The sequence below is a fragment of the Danio rerio genome, chromosome 17 (assembly GCF_052040795.2).
Source record: "Danio rerio strain M-AB ecotype USA chromosome 17, GRCz13ab, whole genome shotgun sequence".
Lineage (NCBI taxonomy): Eukaryota > Metazoa > Chordata > Actinopteri > Cypriniformes > Danionidae > Danio > Danio rerio.
Window position 1 is genome coordinate 52915001 of NC_141037.1, and position 20076 is coordinate 52935076.

General features: G+C 35.8%; 1 protein-coding gene across 2 annotated transcripts in view; it reads right to left on the bottom strand.

Annotated features, from left to right (window-relative positions):
- The window catches only part of alk (ALK receptor tyrosine kinase), an 859538-nt gene that overhangs the window by 23761 nt on the left and 815701 nt on the right, over nt 1-20076 (bottom strand). For both annotated transcript variants that reach the window (XM_087289256.1, NM_001423965.1), the window contains 7 exon segments: nt 16933-17088; nt 15057-15170; nt 8758-8944; nt 8585-8675; nt 7175-7239; nt 6942-7071; nt 6302-6399 (listed from right to left, as the gene is read on the bottom strand). In XM_087289256.1, the coding sequence (XP_087145382.1) occupies nt 6302-6399; nt 6942-7071; nt 7175-7239; nt 8585-8675; nt 8758-8944; nt 15057-15170; nt 16933-17088 (841 nt within the window).

Below are 20076 nucleotides of genomic sequence, written 5' to 3' on the forward strand. Positions count from 1 at the left end.
CTTCAGCTGAAGCTTACAGTTGACAGCTCAAGGTACAGAGAACAAGATATATTGCTAGAGCAACTGGCCATGGGTAGGAAGCATCTGAGAGATTTAAAATCCCATTAGTGGAGAAGCTAATGTGTTAATGTGTAAATTTGGGTGGAGCGATAAGACAAAGAAGTGTATTTAAACTGTGTGCTAGCCTACACTCATGAGACACTCGACCGACCTGTCTCTGTTGTTACTGATGCTGTAACAATAAACTGCTTTGCCTAAAGTCTTTGGAGATCTCAGACTTTGTGATGTTTTGAAAACTTTGACTTAGAAACTTAGAAATTTTGCAGACCAGAATCTTTTTTCCACAACACTCACAGCTTAACTATCATAGTACGATACATCGATTGGGAAAAGAATGATGTAGTGACGAGTGTTTCCCAAAACCTGTAGTTTCTCTGTCACAGATCCATCGTTTGAACCATGTTAGTTATAACATAAAACACCAGTAATGATGCTCTGAACGGGGTGGTAACAACTTCTTTTGAAAAGAACACCGTCATTTCTTTGTGCAAATTAGGCACACACATGTAAAACAATTCCAATATTAGTTTTGGTAAAAACATGCTCTCGCATTCCATATTAATTGAAATATATATAAACGGTTCATAGTGGGTCAGTCCAATGTTTCCTTTACAAATATTATTAAGAACATTACATATTCTATTCTAAAACATACAATCACTTACAAAAGCTAACATTGTGTTCTAATATCTAAATATGTATATATTCACACATATAAATCAAATAAATAAATAATGAGGCAATTTATTAAGAAATTATATTTAGCCAGACTATCAGGCTGATGAACACTGAACACACCTCACACAGACTCTTCCACACCCCTCACTGCAGAACATCAATATGTAGCATGCACTGCACTTTAACCAATCCATACTTGAAACAATACTGCCTACAACTATGGGTACACCTATTTAATGTATAAATAGCTGTCAATTTTACATAGTCTTGTGTCTTGTTGTGGTTTTTTTTTTTTTTTGTTTCTTTTTGAGGAGTATGCTGTTGTATTTGCACGGTATGTATTTTGCACTGTCATTTTATTTGCACTGTCTGTATTTTGCACTGTTGTCGTATTTGTATTTTATACTGTCTGGAGCCAGCACCTAAGCTTTTCACTCATCATAGCACACGTGCTGCTGATGATGTGACAATAAAAGTGATTTGATTTGACAGTTATTATTTATTAGGAAACCAAAAAAAAAAAATCATACTTTAATAATAATATTAATGATGAAGTTGATAATTATTATTATTAAGTAGGATAATGTTTCTTTTTTGTTTTTTGAAAAGTTTACTTTTACAATTTGACACACAAACCACTGGAGAAATGTTTTAACCAGTAGGCCGATGTCAGTACAGATACTTAATAAATAATCTTCTATAAATTAAAAGCATTAACATATGCTATATAGTTTTGATTTCACAAACCTTTTAGACATAACATAATTTCTGTTTTTGAATAATAGGTCACCTATAGCTTTCGTCATGAGCCATAGCTGTGTTCAAAATGACATAAGTGTGTTCAAAGTGCACTGTCAAGGGAGCAAAATTCTAAATGTAGATTGTTTACTGAACTGTAAACATACTTTGAAAGCAAACTACACCTAAGAGTGGTGACTTGAAGAGTGAATGCTTTTTTTTTAATCATTCCAAGTTTAAATTGTAGAATGTTAGAATGAATAGGGCATAGGGGGGATAACTGTGAACAGCACGCAGCCAGGAACTATGTTTCTAACTATAGCTCCAGAGGTGTAATTGCAAGTGCACAAGTTTGCGAATGTTTGTTTGATCGATGGATTTGGGAAACGGCAAATCAATAAATTATGTTTGAAACAACGCAACTTGCGACCTTAGTTGGCTAACAATGGTTTTCAGAAATACACTCTAGGTAAGTAACAGTACTATGCACCAACATACTGGTGTTACAGACTGCACCAAAAAGCTGAGGACCGGGTGGTGGATGAGTGTTGTTGTGGGGAGGTGGGTGAAATTATGGGAGTAGAAAATAACATCAGGCCAGGAGAAATAACAAAACCTGAGGGTGGCTGGAGTATGTCTGAAATATGGGAGACATCTCCTTTTCATAATTGGCTTCATCACTCTGTCTCCTTTCCACAAATTAACTGGTGTGTGGTGTGCGGTTTGATGCAAATTGGCTGCCATTGCATCATCCAGGTGGATGCTGCACACTGGTGGTGGATGAAGAGATTCCCCCTAAAACATGTGTAAAGTACTTTGGGTGTCCAGAAAAGTGCTATATTAAGTTGTAAGGAATTATTAATTATTATTATGACAATATTGAAGAAAAAAAAAAAACATTTTCGTCATCAACATTATGGACTTTCCAATTTGCCACCCCCATATACATTTTTTTTTTTTTCTAAATAAGTGTCTTTCCTCTTGAAGATAGATATAGGTTCAACAAGTTGAATGTTATACTGGTCCTTTTTAATAATATTTGTTATGCATATTTAATTATTAGCTATTGTCTGCTGATGTCCACTACATATAATTAAGAGACATTTGCATCATTATGAGACCCTGTTCACACATATTTATAGAGCATGCACAATGAATGACACTCATCTAAAGAACTAGCGAAGCAATAAAGATAGAAAGCTGCAATTATAAACAATGAAGCTGTCAAAACTATAGGTGCACAGTTAAGTACAAATTATGTCCTTATCATAGTCTACCCTATAATGGGAACCTATCTATAGATATACACTTGTCAAACTTTTAAGTGGATCAGGTCAACAAAACACATTAGTTGGATTTGTTCTGTCTCTTCTTTCATAATTATCTGACAACACTGTATATGATAAATACATGTTGCTGTAAATATATTCCTGTCATAATATAAGGTTTAAAATGTTTTCAAGTCTCTCAAATGCCTTGTGTCTTGTTTTTAGTTTCAGGGAACATACACGTCAGAGTATTCTAAATTTGAATCATTTTTGTATGACCAATAGAGCCTTGAGGCCTTGATGAATTGCATTAGTACCCTGCTGTCTTGATGTCCATGAGACTCAGCTTTACAGATCTAATGTACTGGTTTACATGCAATTTCATTGCTGTCTCTTTACATTGACATGCTTAACAGCTCAACAAAAAGTTGAACTTGAGCGTTTCCTATGTGTTTTTGACAGAGTTTTGTGTATTTAATACACAGTGCTCTATCTGACAGCCAGGTGTCTGTGGGTAAACACTGTTTGTTGTAAAATCAGGAGATTGTATGTATGAGGAAGTTTTTTTTTATATTTAATTTATTTTTTTATTTTAGTAAAATTGTGGGTTCCACTTTATATCAAATTGCCTTAATTACTATGTATACTATTATAATCGTGTATATATATATATTTTTTTGTTTTTACACTGAACAAATATTTTTATTACATCTGTAATTAATTCTGTAATTACATTTATAATTACACCTTTGACCCTTCCCTTACTTTAACCCAAACTTAAATTTACCCACAGACCTGTCCCTAACCTTACCCGTACAGTATCTCACTTCAAGAGCACCAGAAGTGTTCTGCAATACAATACAAACACAATGAGTACACTGTACTTACTTTCTAATGTAAGTACATAGTAAAGCAGCTTAATATTAAGTGTGACCAAATTTCAAGTGTGACTCAACAAGTGTGACCAAATTTTGTTAATAAATTGCACATCAAATATGATGCTAGAGAAGCAATTTATTTGACTGTGATTCAAATGGGCGATGCAGTGGCAGAGTGGGTAGTATTGTTGCCTCACAGCAAAAACGTCCGTAGTGTATGTGTGTGAATGAGTGTGTATGGATGAGTGTGTATGGAGTGTGTATGGATGTTTCCTAGTGATAGGTTGCAGCTAGTAGTGCATCTGCTGCATAAAACATGCTGGATAAGTTGGCGGTTCATTCCGCTGTTGCGACCCCTGATTAATAAAGGGACTAAGCCGAAAAGAAAAAAGAAATGTAATTCAAATGGTGTGGACATATTCCGTTCATGTTTAGACTCAGATATATAATAATATGTCATATAACCTATAAATACTGTAAATGTAATGCATGTGAATGAAAATTTGTAATTGTAAAATCAGACTTATGATTCAGGCTTCTCCCTAATAATTAAAACATATACAATACAAAAAAGTTCTTGAATCTGATTGGCTCGTAGTCTTGCAATATTCTGCAGATAACAGCACTTGTCCAGCCTCTTCATCCTAGTATTGCAAATTGCAAATATTGCAGCTGTTGGACAACATAATGTTCTTTTGAGACTTTGTTTAGGTGCAGAGCAAAGATGATTGACGCTGTCCATCAACAAGACAGCAACAGAGACCGCATAATGAGCCCTCAGAAAAGAAAAAAAAAATGGGTTTTTTTTTAACTACAGCTGATCAAATCATTATTAAACAGGTATGTGACAATCTAAGTTGATCTTTTTTTTGCATGTTGTAGTGCTGTTTTTATACCTTACAATTGTAGGGTATTGGGTATGAAATGAAACTTGCATATCAGGATTGTATCTACTTTGTGTTGGCCACTCTTTGTAAAACCCTGAGTTACCTTTTTGTTTGGCCATCTGTTTGTTTTTTTTAATGCGTCCCCTGTTTTCATTACCACAGACTAGTTCAGTAAAAAAAAGAAAGAAGAAATGCCTGCATGTGTTTAGCGTTTTACCTTATCACAACCACAACAGTAATCTGGTAATGATTGTGCTGCTTTGGCTTTTTCAGGGACAATTATTGTTATTTTCCAATTGCAACAGTGAAATACTGGGAAATCTCTGTAGACTGATGGCATGTCATGCTGTTCAGCCTTATAACCTTAACATGTCAGCAAAACCACCTTTTCACTTTAGATTTTTACGTAAGAGAATCATTCAAATTCTACCTCTAAAGTGGTGAAGTAGCATTGGTTTCTGCTGTTCTGACGGTCAGCTGCAGATGATAATGAATGGCGGAAGAAAGTAGTTCCTTTTACAAAAGGCTTTTAGACTCTCGTGTTTGATTGTCTTTTTTATATACATGATTATGCTGTCGAACTGTTGTATAAATGCAATATCACACTCGAAGCAGTGCGATAGGGCTGTATATCCTCACTAGTGGGACACTAAGGCACTTGGCCTGTGGCCTTGTGCCAACACATGCAAAAGAGTCTGGCTGCAGATTTGCACTTGCACTTTCAGGCTTGCACTCTCGGACTTGGACGCTCAGGCAACCGTACTTCCTCTGCAAGTGGTGTCATTTACAATAGCTACCTGTGGCCACTTGCATGAAAATAATTTGTATGTTTCAGTAGTTTGGAGTTTGGAGCTGGGAGTTATTAATGCTATATATCTTAGATTTTATTTGCATAAAAAAAAAAAAAAAAAAACTTTAAGTCAGGATTTGCCAGTGATATAAATCATTTTGGACTTGATTCATATATATATTGGGAATATTTGGGAAGTTGTGAGAATATATAATGAGTCACTTATTTGTTCAGTGTATGAGTCAAGTGTTTTAGTTTGCTATATTTTTTGTCAGCAAAGTTTTGCTTGAGACTGTTAGTAGCAATACATAATTAAGATATTGCTTGAGCACATCAAGAAAATATTCCACCTGGAATTATCTGCTCCATAAACTCAATAAAAACAAACATAAACAAAAACCTGCACAGGTTCCAACCATCCTGCTTAAGTTTGTGGCCAATTAAGCTACAGACAAGTGTTCGGTTATAAAGGTAGTACTGTAAATAATCCTGATCTTTGATGATATTGATGTTTAGTTAGGTCAGGATATCAGACTTCCAAGCATTTGTAGAGCTACCTGAAGGGCTTTGGTCTTGCACACCCTGCATCTGACAGAAATGGATTATGCCTTTTTCATGCTTAAAAAAATTCCCAGAAAAGGCGAAACTTTAAGTCCCTCTGGAGTTTGAGCAGAAAGTTGAGAACGAAAACGCAGGCCCAGATACATTTTAACTTGACCGAGTGAGAGAGTTCAGTAGGAGAGCGCAGATGGGTAAGTGTCTCAGCGTCCCTGTTCTATAGCTGGATTGATGACCGGACTGTTCATGTAGCATAAATGAGCTCTAAGTGGACTCATTTTTCATGCCATTCTGGATGAGAGTGTCAAGAGGATGTAGAACTCCCATCGCAGGTACGAGAGGGAAGCAAGACTCCTGGAGTCTACGAGTTTGAATTTGTGCTGACTTCAGAAAAAGCAAGATCGTCCATCTGTTGTTAAATTGATCTGGAATGGGTAATTATACCTGTGGATGAACTGGTTTTCTTCTAGGTACTGGCAGCCGCGGGCAATGTCTCTGGCTATGTTGAGAAGATCTACCATAGTTAGACTGGAAGGGTGTTCCTGGGAAATATTACATAGACACAGAATTATGGGTATACCAGTACAAGTACATTTCTGTAATATATAATAGACAGAAATCTAAAAAAATAAAGATTTTTTTTAAACACGTACTTACTTATTATGTACAAAATTACAGTGTATAATGTTTAAAATATTAATATAACTACAATAATGTTTAATGTAATACCAAATAGCACACTTGAGTTAAACATTTAATGCATTTTAAATGTTCTTCAGCATATATATTCAGTCAATACAAAGGATTATTAAAATATGATCGTTTTCGATATATTTTTGGTCACACTTTATTTATTTGGTCACTTTTTTTTTTTTTATTTAACATATTATTTTGTGTTTAACAGATAAAAAACAACAAAAATACTTAATTTTTTTTTTCCGAACAAATAAAAGGTGACTAAATGATGGCAAATTTCTGGGAAAACTTTCCCTTTAACATAAAATGATGGCTTAAGCAGTTAACAATGTTTATGCAATGCTAGAAACTGCTGCGAGCATTTTGTGACTGGTCTGTGTGTTCTTACAAGTCTGGGTCTAGTTTCCCTCAGGAAGCTCTTCAGATCCCCTCCGGCCATCAGTTCCAGCAGAATGAAGTGAGGCAGAGCCTGGAGACTTACACCAATGCATCGCACAATGTTTTGGTGACTGAACTTGCTGTCAGAAGAAAAGAAAGAGAAATGTGGTCCTTTCGTGTCCAGGTAAATAAGTATGAGGAATTGTGTGCTTTAAGTAACTACTTTTACTTTTGAATTTTTACCTGATTATTAGAGCTTCCATCAAAAAGTCCAGTTCGTCCTGCTCAGAGCACACCTCAGGAAGGGTCTAATCAAATAATAATTTGACAATCAAATTCATGCATACTATTAATGACTAAGACAATCAATCAACAAACCAACCAACCAGCCACTTACTCAACCACACAACCAACCAACCACTCAATGAAACAAACAACCACTCACTCAACCAACCACCTACCCACACACTCAACCAACCAACCAACCAACCAACCAACCAACCAACCAACCAACAAATATTTTAACCACTAACTCATCTACTCACCTAAACAACCGCTCACTCAACTAACTAACCAACCAACCACTCACTCACTCACTCACTCACTCAATCGCTCGCTCGCTCACTCACTCACTCACTCGCTCACTCACTCACTCACTCACTCACTCACTCACTCACTCACACAGCCACCCACCCACCCAACCAACTGTTCAACCAACCACACACTTAACTACTCACTCAACCAACCAACCACTGACTTAACTCAACCAACCACCGACACACTCGCTCAACCCAAACCAAGCAACCAACCACCCACACACCCACCCAACCAACCATTCAACCAACCACTCACTTAACTACTCACTCAACAAACCAACCACTGACTTAACCACTAACTCAACCCAAACCAACCACTTACTTAACAAATAAATAACTCACTTAGCCACTCATTTAACCAACCACTGATCAATCAATCAATCAATCAATCAATCAATCAATCAATCAATCAATCAATCAATCAATCAATCTATCTATCTATCTATCTATCTATCTATCTATCTATCTATCTATCTATCTATCTATCTATCTATCTATCTATCTATCTATCTATCTATCTATCTATCTATCTATCTATCTATCTAAGGCAGATGCATCTTTTCACACTTTTGAACAGTTATTTCTAAATGTATTAATATTATTTAAGTACATATGTATGTATACCAGTGATAATTGCTTTCGAAGCACTGCTTCACAAAAGCGAATCATTTGTTTCGAATCAGTGGTTTGAAACACATATCAAATTGTGAAGGTCATATTTCAGTAAACAGGACTTGGTTACAACACTTCTGTTTTAAAAATGTCATGTTTTTCCATTAAGGGGGCAATCTGTGTAATACCATGAAATCCACATGTGTTGGATTTCATAATGTTTAAGTGATCTCAGATCAGCTTTACCAGCTTGAAGATATTTTAAATTAAGTTGTCTTAAAACAAACTTTAGGAATTGTGATTCAACTCATTTTGAATAATAGTTTGACCGGCAGATACATGTTTATTACTTAAAAAATATTGTATATTCAGTGTAGATAAGTATAAAAAAAATCAATGAAAAAAAAAAACATATATATTTTGAGGATTAATTAGCCAATCTTACCTTTACAGCAACCTGCATGGGACTGGGTTCTCCTGGTATCCCAACAGCCAGTCCTTCATAGACCTCCCCAAATGCCCCATGCCCCAATCCTCTACAAATCAAACATTCATTAACAGTATTGTTAAAATTGGAAGATTAGTTCCACTTATTCAAAGCATCAGACTGCTCCTGACCTGGTAAGAGATATGTTACGTCGCGGGACCTCTTTCAGATCATTGACAGAGGCTGTTTTTCCACCAAAGCAGTAGTTGGGATTGTAGTCGGTCATGATGGTGGAGGCTCTCAGTTTGCTCAACTTACAGTCAGGACTCTGAAGCTCCAACTGAATCGACTGGAGCTCGGTGTGTTTACGTCTGTACACTGGACAATAATCAGCACAGCATATATCAGGCGATTTCACAATGGAGTGGTTCAAAGTCAAAAGCAATGTGGCTATAACCAACAATTTCTATGGAACTTGTACACATTTAAGGAGTAGATTTCAAGTTCCACTTGTAGTTTTAATAGTGGTTTTGTTTGCTTAAAAAGGTATTTAAAGTAGTAAGTAAACCCATTGCCCTTAAAGTGATTAGTTCATTTTACTTTAAAAATAATGAAATATTTACCTTGTTGAGTAAAGTAATGTGTGCATACTTACAAACATTAACAGGTTCAAGTAAAGTCAAATTGTTGCTGTTGAGTCAAAGTCTATTCATTTCATTTAGTTAATCTTTATTTCTATTGTGCTTCTACAATGCAAATTGTATCAAAGCAGCTTAACATAGAGGAAGCAAAGAGTATAGTAATTGCATAAATATTTATTTAATATTATACAAAATACATAGACAGTACATTGTATATAATAGTTAATCATAGCTTTAAGAGCCTTTATTCTGGGTTTTTGAAAATGACGTTCCATGCAGTGTGTAACACAAGCAAAATATCCAGCTCTCATTTAAATTTAAAAGTGCACTGTGTTTAAAACTGTTGATTCATCTATAAAAGAGTCGACTCATAGTAGTTCAAATGAATCGCCGCTGTAATGAGTCTTTAACCGTCCCAGCACGACGTTGATACGAAACTCAAGCCCCACACATTTGTTTCCCGTGCATACCCAGAAAAATTCAAACCACCCCCGGCCTCGCCCACAAACACAGTAAAAAGAACTGTGCTCTGAAGTGAGAGGGAAAGTTAGTGTTAGTTTCCCCACCCAAAGATAGGCTGTGAAGGCTGTGAAGACTCAGTGGTTAAAGTTTATTTTTGCAAAAACACCTCAGCATTATAGCCCCGGCCTTGTGCTGTGTTCCCCTCATTTTTCTGACGAGTGTTTCAGCAATCTACATGCTTACAACAGGGTATTTGTTGGTCATTTATTAAAGAAAGGATCAGAAAACTGTAACAAGGTAGTTTAGGTGAGGATTGAACCCGGGTCTCCCAAAACTGGGGATATTCCCAGCTGAAATATCTTCTCAACAGATAACCCCCATAGCAGAAAATTAATTACGAAACTCGAGGCTTTCGTTTCAGAAAAAAATCTAACAAATTATCTTTACAACAGTAAACAACAGAAAATGAAGTGAAATGACTGAAGTCGTGCTTCTAGTAAACAGGCAAAAAAACAATAAATAAATAAAAAATACAGACACGAGTCAAAATCCACACTATAGAGTTTCACTAGCTAGTTGCACGAAAACGTACATACGACAAAACACAGGTATTGTTAATATGGCTTAAGTGGTGGCTCACAGCAGATGGCAGGACAGTGATGCCATCCACTGTTCTGGAGGGTGCATAGAAGTTGGTCTCTGTTGTGTGAAAAGTCAGAGGAGCACCTTCTTTTGGTTAGGATGAGAAATGCAGCTTAAGAATGAATTCTTACAAAAAGACTTTTGATGAATGGGATTTTTGTCTGAGCTTGACAGGAATTTTACAGTACACAGATCATAGATCGGTTTCTTTCTCCATTTCACAAGTGTAAGGGGCCGATCACTCCGAATGCGCGTAACGTTCCAAAAACGCAAAGCGCACCTCACTTTCTTTTTTGTTGACAAGAAAAAAAGAAGCAATGTGGACTTTTTATGTTGCTAGGCAACAACTGAATCAGCTGGGTATTTTGCGAGAGTGTTGCTGTTGATATAAATATAACTTTAATATCAAATAATATTGTGATATTCAAGATTTGTGAAGTCATACAGAGTTGACTTTATTCAACTGTAAGCGCACGGCGAGCAATGGCATGAAAAACAAGGATGCTTAAGCAGCACGCAAAACGCTAGCCTCCATAAGTAAACCATTTAAAATAGGCGCCTCTCAACGCATCAAGCTTGTTTGGGGTGATCGGCCCCTAAGTAAGTGTAATTAAAATAGTTGCCTCCTTGTTTTCTCTATTTTGCTAATTATGTATTCAATTGTGTTTCATTACTTGTTACCGCTTCTGGTTAACTTTTTATATTCTCATATCGCATCTAAAGCCAGGTTGAAAACGTGACACATGTCGCTTTGTTCACGGATTTAAACACGATAGTCCACTGCCGTTTGACGTTGCTATGGCCACCGTCCTACACATGTTCGGCGGTCAGGTTTCAAAATATTTCAGCTTTTGCCACTGTGTGGATTTATACTGAATGTGTGTCACTGTTTTTACTCATGGTCAGGGCCGGAGTGGGACTCCTTTTCAGCCCTGGAGTTTCAAGCCTTAGACTGGCCCATCTCAGTTAACAACTGACTATTAAAATAAGATCATTTCTAATTTAGTTTCTAAGGACACTGTCACATCTTTTTTCAAGAAAACAACTGCTTTAGAACTTCAAATTTTCAACAACCCTAACAGTATTATATGTCTTAACAATAAAAAATGACAAAACTAAAAAAAAAAATTTTTCAAATGAGGTTCGAACACAGGTCAGCCGCATCATAGTTTAACATGCTGACCACTGGACCACAGTGGCACTGTTAATTTGATGTGACTGGAATGAAAAACAAATAGATTTATTAATGTAGTGAATCATCTGATTTTCATTGAGCAGGTGTATTATTAATCAATATTAATTATTCGAATTCTTACATTCACTAAGGTGCCGCTGTTTTGAGTCGAATGATGATAGTTACATCATTAATAATCTGCAGGCTGCATTTTGTTTACGGGGCTGCGAGAAAAAAAATAAAAAGAGCGGAGCTGCGGCAAAATAATGAATAAAAAGAGTGAGGCTATGGTCAAATAAATAAATAATTGAAAAAAAGTGCAACTGCTGAGAGTGCAAGCAGCTAAGGACACCGGCCCTTGTGACCAAAAAATGGACTGGCCCACCGGGAATTCTCCCGGTTTTCCCGATTAGCCTATCCGGGCCTGCTCATGATTAAGATTCGAGCAATATACTGGTGTTTAACTGCACTGCTTTATTGCACTCCTGCATTGGGCTCACAATATACTCTGCACTCTGACTACTTGTTGATAAGCCATGCTGGGCATTTGTCTTTGTCTCACGCTGAACACAGTCGACCTGATTAGCATCGTGCTAAAGAGGGGTTGGGGAACAAATGAACCACTGATTGAATCATATGAGAGTTGTTGGAATAATTAGGTAAAAATAAATTCATATTATAATACAATGAACGTGTTTTTTGACCATGTAAGCATATCCGACTGTTGTTGGAGACCCCCAAAACCAAAATATGACTTTTTAGGATTAGCCAATCCGGGCCTACATTATTGTATATTAATATTTATGGACTGTTTAATAAATTATTATGTACTGTTACATTTCTGTTCTTGAGTTTTATTTGAGGGCTAATTTTGAGCCTAATTAATGAATAAATCAATATTTTCTCTGAGATTTTAATAGTTTAAATATAAGCAACTAAATAACTATGGAGTATATTATTGCAAATGAAATGGGCAAATCTGAAATGTCACACCCACAAACAGTATTCAAGAAAAGCATGCATTGCAAAGTTTGGTGGGCTTGACCCAAACAGTAAACACATTAGTGCAGCTTGTGGAAGTGATTTATTCGTAAAGCGGTAATCGACAAGCCTTGTCAGAGTCCAGCTAACAGCCCATTTATCATGCGTCTTTTCTATTTATCACTCAGAGGCTACTACTATACTGTAGATGGACAGATGATGTGTTAAATGTGAAGGCTCTCTCCCTCTTTCTCTGCCTCAATTTCTGTGTGTGTGTGCAAACCTTGAATTAATGAATTGTAAATACAAGATACAAACACATGATGCATGCAGTCCATTTAGAATCTTTACTGCATTGTTTTTTTTTAAGGTGTAACAGTTCCAATTCATCCTGAATATTATTTAAAATAATAATAAAAATTTAAATTTTATTAATTTGAACAATTTTGTAGTCTTTTTTCTGTATTATTACTAAACTATATGGTCTGTGTCAGAGATTAATTTATAAATAGATAATTGTAAACAGGAAATAAAAGTTACCGTGATCAATGTCCGTCACACAATTTTTAATTTTTCCGAAAAATGATTTTACTAAGCCGTTAATCTAAATTTTTGATCCGTCTTTAGCTGTTTTGTGCATTATCCACTTGACGTAACGTATAGAATACCAACGCAATCTCACGGCAATTCATAACATTTTGATTTAGTGGCTAATTTGTATGAATTTATACGATCTAATTCGTATAACTTACTTCGATTTGCTCATCACCCAATGACGATTGGGGATAGGGGTGGGGCTGGGTGCCACGCCTCCTTTTTAAAATCATATAATTTTGAATGACTGAACTTGTACGAATTTGTATAAATTAGTTACTAAACTAACAAAACGTAAAATACTTTTGTTTTCTCGTGAGATCAGGCTGGGAATATTGTTTCCGGGTATATTTGAATTGATAAAATATTTATTTTTGTTTATGGACACTTTTTAGTCATATCACAGATGAAAGTAAATTTTGTAAAATGTCATAGTGTGCACAACAGTCTCTGGACTTGCTGCATTACAAATACCAACATTTTTATAACTTATTTAAAAAAATAATCACTCTCTGGCCATCGGATTTTAGGCATAAGTATTTACATTGCGAAAGTGATTTTCGAAAAATTATTATTATTATTTTTTATTATTTAATGAGTCTCCTCATACAGTTTGATAGAGCGCTTGGACCTGGAAGCCGCTTTGTGTGATGTCACACTTAACAAATGGATACCGTTATGGGTCAACAAACATAAATCGTATGAAACATCAATATCCAGCTTACTAACATCACTGACATTCAGTTCACTATTATGTGCCAAGTGAAAATGACACAGTCTAATCTTCTAGAAGAGCACAGAGTTACCTCTTCTGTCATGTTTTCTGGCTGACTTGAGATAATTTTGTTTTCTGCTTTCCTGCTCCAGCGGAGCAGTTTCATCTTCTCTTAATCAGGCTCAATTTCAGATTTACTTGTGGATTTAAAAAAAATATATATATGCTTGACTGTCTCTGGCATTTTTTAAAATACAAATATTATTTAGGCAGGCCACTATGTCGTTATTTATTTTCGCTACTCACTGCGCACAAAGCCATAATCACCAAACAATGAGAGCGATTGTACAGTAAACGTAAGAAAGCTGATTGGTCGAGGTGATGACCTTTATGTGTATGCGCTGTTAATAACTCGGACTTATTCACACACACACTTATTTACCAAGCAAAAGTTAACACCGGATCAGTTAAACTAAATACTGGAACACAAAATACGACTCTCTAACATTTCCCAGAACAGGATCTGGCAAGATCCGGCTCAAATTTAGCACTGGTCTGTGTGTCATATGTGAAAGATATGATTACGATACTTTCTTTTTAAAGATGAAACAATCCCAATTCATAGTGAATATTATTTAAAATAACAAAACGTGCACTTATTTAACTTTTTTTTTTATTTTTATTTTTTTATAAACAACAACATATAGCTGACAAAAGTGTTGTCACCTATCCAAGTTTTAGGAACAACAAATAATAACGACTTCTAGTTGATCATTTGGTATCAGAAGTGGCTTATATGAAAGGCAAAGGCCTCAAGATAATGCTTATTTTATCAAAATAAAATAGGATCTTGCCTTGATTTTTAATTATTTAATTAGCACAGTAAGGTCTGACTTTGCTTAAACAAAAGTCTTGTCACTTAACAGAAATAATGTACATTATAGAATATGAAATCATTGTGTAGTGGACAAAGAATTAATTTTTATGTGAGAATCTTGAGTCCATGCAGTGACCAATAGGTCTTCTGCAGTATTTGTGATGATTGGCATGCTGTTGATTCTACTGAAAAATCTACCTTCTGCCACATTTCTAAATGATCAACTAAAAGTCAAGTTAATATGTGTTGCTCTTTCAACTGGGATCGACGACAAGACTTTTGTCAGGTCGTGTATTGTTCTGTTATCTTCCTCAAACTATTTGCCTGCTAGACTCATGTTTTGGTTAGCCTCTTAGACACTTTGACACTATTCTCACAAATAGGATTTGACGTAGTCTACTTACTGATCATAACACCAGAAACGGCCAATAGCAAGGCAGCGATGAGCGCAGAGGTCCCTACAGAGAGACCCAGTGCCAGATGAGACAAAGACGGCTGTGCCGGCAGCAGAGGCAACTCTGTAACAAACACACAGTGACAAATACAAAGAATTAAGGAGAAATTTTTGTATTTGTGCTTAACTCTGGTATATCTTTAACTGTGTTTAAGTGTCTTGAAGGGACAGATCAGGATTTAAACCCAGAACCCATTGCATGCTGAAGAAAATAACCTTAACCATGTATTACAGTAACACTATATTTGAGGTGTTTGTATGGTCATTGGTCATATTTTGTCATCAGCCAAAATGGAGAACAAAATAAAACAAAGCAGTTTTAAAAACTTTAGTTGCAACAAGAACAATTAACAATTAACCCATTTCAAATATAAGTTATAAATACTTTCACTGACTACCCTCCATGAGTTTTTTTTAAAGTGAACAATATTTAGAACACATACGTTTGATACTAGAGCTATCAGAATTCTGTTACTACTAGAATTACCATATTACGTATTATACGAGAATAATATGACTATTGTCACATCATATTTACGTGCAAAGCTTTTATTGAGATATTAAAATTAAGCTTTAAGTGTCTGTTGTCATATTTAATCAAGTCATCACCCTAAAAATACAATCTTTTTGGTAATACAGACTATAAATGTGTAGTAAGTCTACGTTAGACCACCCAGGTATGTCTGTTCCTCTATGGTAGTTGTATGTAAAAAATAATTAGAACTCTTTTGTGTTTTGTAATTTAAAAGAAAAAATAACAAGCAGGAAATATACACATATGTAGTAAAAGTCAAGGAATTAAATATATATATATATATATATATATATATATATATATATATATATATATATATATATATATATATATATATATATATATATATATATATGTGTGTGTGTGTGTGTGTGTGTGTGTGTGTGTGTGTTGGTGTTTAGCAAAGTTATTTAATTGCAAAATGTAAATTTTTTCTCAGTTTCAGAACTGCAGACTTGATCTTAACATATATCTTTTTATTTTTCCCCTTTTCTACAAACATTGACACGCATCACAATTATATTGTGAAATATCTGATATTCTGATTCTGAACATGAATCAGAATATATATATATATTCTGATAGTCTACAGAAAAAAACATTGTTATACAATAACTTGCCTAATTACCCTAACCTGCCTAGTTAACCCAATTAACCTAGCTAAGCATTTAAATATCACTTTAAGCTTAATGCTAGTGTCTTGAAAAATATCTAGTAAAATATAATTTACTGTCATCATGGCAAAGCAAAAATAAATTAGTTATTAAAGATGACTTATTAAAACTATCGTGTTTAGAAATTTGTTGGTAAAACCTTCAGAAATTGGGGTAAAAATAAACGGGGTAATAATTCAGGGGGCTATAATTCTGACTTCAACTGTTTATATCTAAAAATACACTTCAAGTGCACAGTTAAAGAACACTTATTTTTTCTTCGAACAAACATTCAAGGACAGATAGAATCTGCACATTTTTTTACTGAACAGATGCATAAACATTCTAAATTAAGGACAATTCAGTTGCTGACAGAGATGTGCAGCAGTTTAGTCTTTCTCCCCCCTCACTCTCTCTTTCCCCCTCTCTAGAAACTGAGCTACAGTTCACAATGATGACCTCTGTCAGACAGACTGTAAATGGTAAAGAACTGAGCTGGATTTCACCGAGGTAAGTGCCGCTCTTGAGAAAGAGCTTTGTCATTTTGAGAACACTCTTCCCAGACATTCATTTTGCCATTTTATGAGACAGTCGTTCTCCTAATGGCAGTGTGTGAAGTGTGTTATGAACAAACTAACCGGTGGAGTTGATGCAGGACACTCCGTCTGGGGCCAGCGTGAGCTCTTCATCACAGTAACACACCATGCCCTCAGAGGTCTCGTGGCAATCTCCTGACTCACAGTGACTGCAGTTCTGCACTGGGTTGATAATAACTTCACCGTTGCCTTCCATGCCTGGGAACAACATCACCATAAAACAAGTGGCATAGTAGTAAAGCTTATGACTTATAATTAAAGGGTTATTGGTTGTTAATCTCCACAATGGTATTGAGTATAATGATTGGACCCTTAAGCAAGGCACCTTTAATCCAGCGTTTAAGTGTTTCTACGAGGGTTGTTCTTATAGAGTCTATGTTTGAGCATCTTCTAAACGACTATTTAAGTTTGAACTATACCTGATGCTTATGTTAATAGATAAGATGTTGGGTGATTGTGAGTCCTCCTGTGCTCCACTAGCTTATGGAGTTCCACAGGGTTCTATTCTGGGCCCTATATTGTTCCCTCTATATCTGCTTCCACTTGGTTCGATTCTCAGGAGACACGGCATCTCCTTTCACTGTTACGCCGATGACTGTCAAATTTATGCTCCCCTTAAAAGTACAGATGACCTTCCTCTAAATGCACTGGACTCATGTTCAAAGGACATTTCCAGTCTTGGTTGGAACTAAATTGTCTCCATTTTAATGATTCTAAGACCGAAGTGATGGTGTTTGGTCCCAGTTCCAACGTCGCTCATTCTATACACCTAAATAATCTCGAAACTGTTTGTAAACCAGAGATTGTGAACTTGGGTTTTAAAATGGATCCTGAATTAAAGCTTGAAAGCCAGATTCGGTCTGTTGTTTGCTCTAGCTTCTTTCACTTACGAAAACTGGCCAAAATTAAGCACGTTTTATCGCACAAGCACTTTAAAACAGTAATCCATGCTTTTACAACCTCCCGCTTGGACTACTGCAATGCCCTTTATTTTGGGGTGAGTCAGTCTTCGATCTGTCGACTGTAATTGGTTCAGAATGCAGCTCCACGTCTTTTAACTGGCACACGCAAATACGAGCACATCACCCCGATTTTATCTTCTCTTTACTGGCTGCCCGTGCACTTCAGGATTCATTTTAAGTTACTTTTATTTGTTTTTATGTGTCTAAATGGTACTGCACCCCTTTACCTCTCTGAGCTTCACTATCCCTACACACCTTCTCGTTCGCTCAGGTCAGCCGACCAGCTCCTCTTGGGTGTGCCCAGGACCAGTCGAAAGCTCAGAGGGGATCGGGCTTTTGCTGTGGCTGCACCAAAATTGTGGAATGAGCTGCCGTTGTACATTAGACAAGCCTCTTCCATTACAGTTTTTAAATCTCTTCTTAAAACCCACTTGTTCAATTTGGCTTTTAGCACAGCTTGAGATATTGACATTTAATGTTTATTTATTTGTATTTTAAAGTTTGTTTTACTCCTTGTTGTCTGCACTTTGGTCAACTGTGTTGTTTTACAGTGCTTTATAAATAAATTGAATTGAATGTATGTTATGTAATATTTTATGTTAAATCCTTGGCCAAAGGCTATTTTTGGGGGGATCCAATCATATTTTTAATATATTTATTGGTCATATTTTATTATTGTTAGCAGTCTTAAAAATTGTAGTTTGTGATATGTGTATAGGAACATGTATTTTGTCATTCAAACAGATTAAAAATGACTGCAGTAAGTGACCAATTGACCCTTTGCTAAGCCACACACAAAAACCGCCACACACCAATCCTGGCTAAGCAACCGTAGCTACGCGCAGGAGGTCTGTCAAGCTTTCCAGCGAGGGAAACAAGCCAAAGCTTTGTGCATTATATCCTAAAAGTTTGGATGGGATGGTGGAATTTTTTTCCTTTTCCAAAAACCTAAAACCCAAGGGGAGAAATGCCAGCTTGGATCAAGCTGTGTGAGGGGCTGTAAAAGCAGCGCAATCCAGTCATTTTCCATCTGTTTCAAGCTGTGAATATTTGGATTTCATATCAACAGAACAAAGCAGAGATATGACCACAAACTGAGCACTTGCGTTCAATATACTTCACCTGCAGCTGTTTTTCAGTCATTTGTGTATTTAATCTCAGTTATGCCTATGTCAGAGCTACAATTCAATAAATTAATCAGTCTTTTGGAGATTTAGTCATTGGTGACGATTTTATAGCAGGTTAGTGTCTGCTTTTATATTTGGTGTCGGATTAATATTTGCTGGTAGGGAAAATCTGTTTGTTCACTTTGATTTGCATTTCAATGTATTTATTTTTTCCACATAACTGCAAATTAGAATAGAAACGGTATAAAATGCACATAAACATACTGACAGTTGTAGATACTGTACATTGTTATGGGTCAGTGATGCCAATATTTGGCACACATCTATCAATTTCCCCCTATCTGTTCTTTCTATGAATTAATTATGTAGAAGGTCTGTCCATGCCCGTTTCCTCGTTGGTTAGTAACGCTATATTTCATAGCACAACATTTAGTCTATGAGGCTTTTTGGCTGAGAAAAGAAAAATCACGTTTTAATTTGTTTTATGAGCTAAGCTGTTAAATGGTAAGCATATGAGGTGGCTAGGCTTTAGCTTCAATTTTAGCTGAAATTATTTTCTAATCGGTTGCGTGTTTTGTTGTGAATATACCCTTGTAGTGCATACTGCAGTCCTTTTTTTGTCTGGCTTTCTCAGATATCTCACCTGTTCGAAAACGACAAATTATAATGGCTAATTACATCCCTGGAAATGTCTGACACCAGTGCAAACATATTTTAATATACGTGCCAGGCACGAAAGTTTGCCAGGCATAACAACAGTAACTAAGGAGGGTAAAGCTTAGCGAAAGGTCAATTACAGCTGATAGGCACCGATATGTTAGCCTGTGCTGCAGGGCAGTGATTACAGCTGCTGGATTTACAACATGTCAATTCATCAACTTATACATAAAAAAATATGGCTGTTTAACTGGTAGAAATTAAGAGTAGACATCAGAGTGTATTTTACAAATAATAAACATTATGTTTTGCTAGTACTTATGTCTTCTTATATGACTGAAACTTAAAACAAATGTTATTTGCTTAAAATGACTGATAAATTGTGATTTATGACACGTGTCTTTACCTGGCTTAATGTCTATACAATCTCTAATGTTATA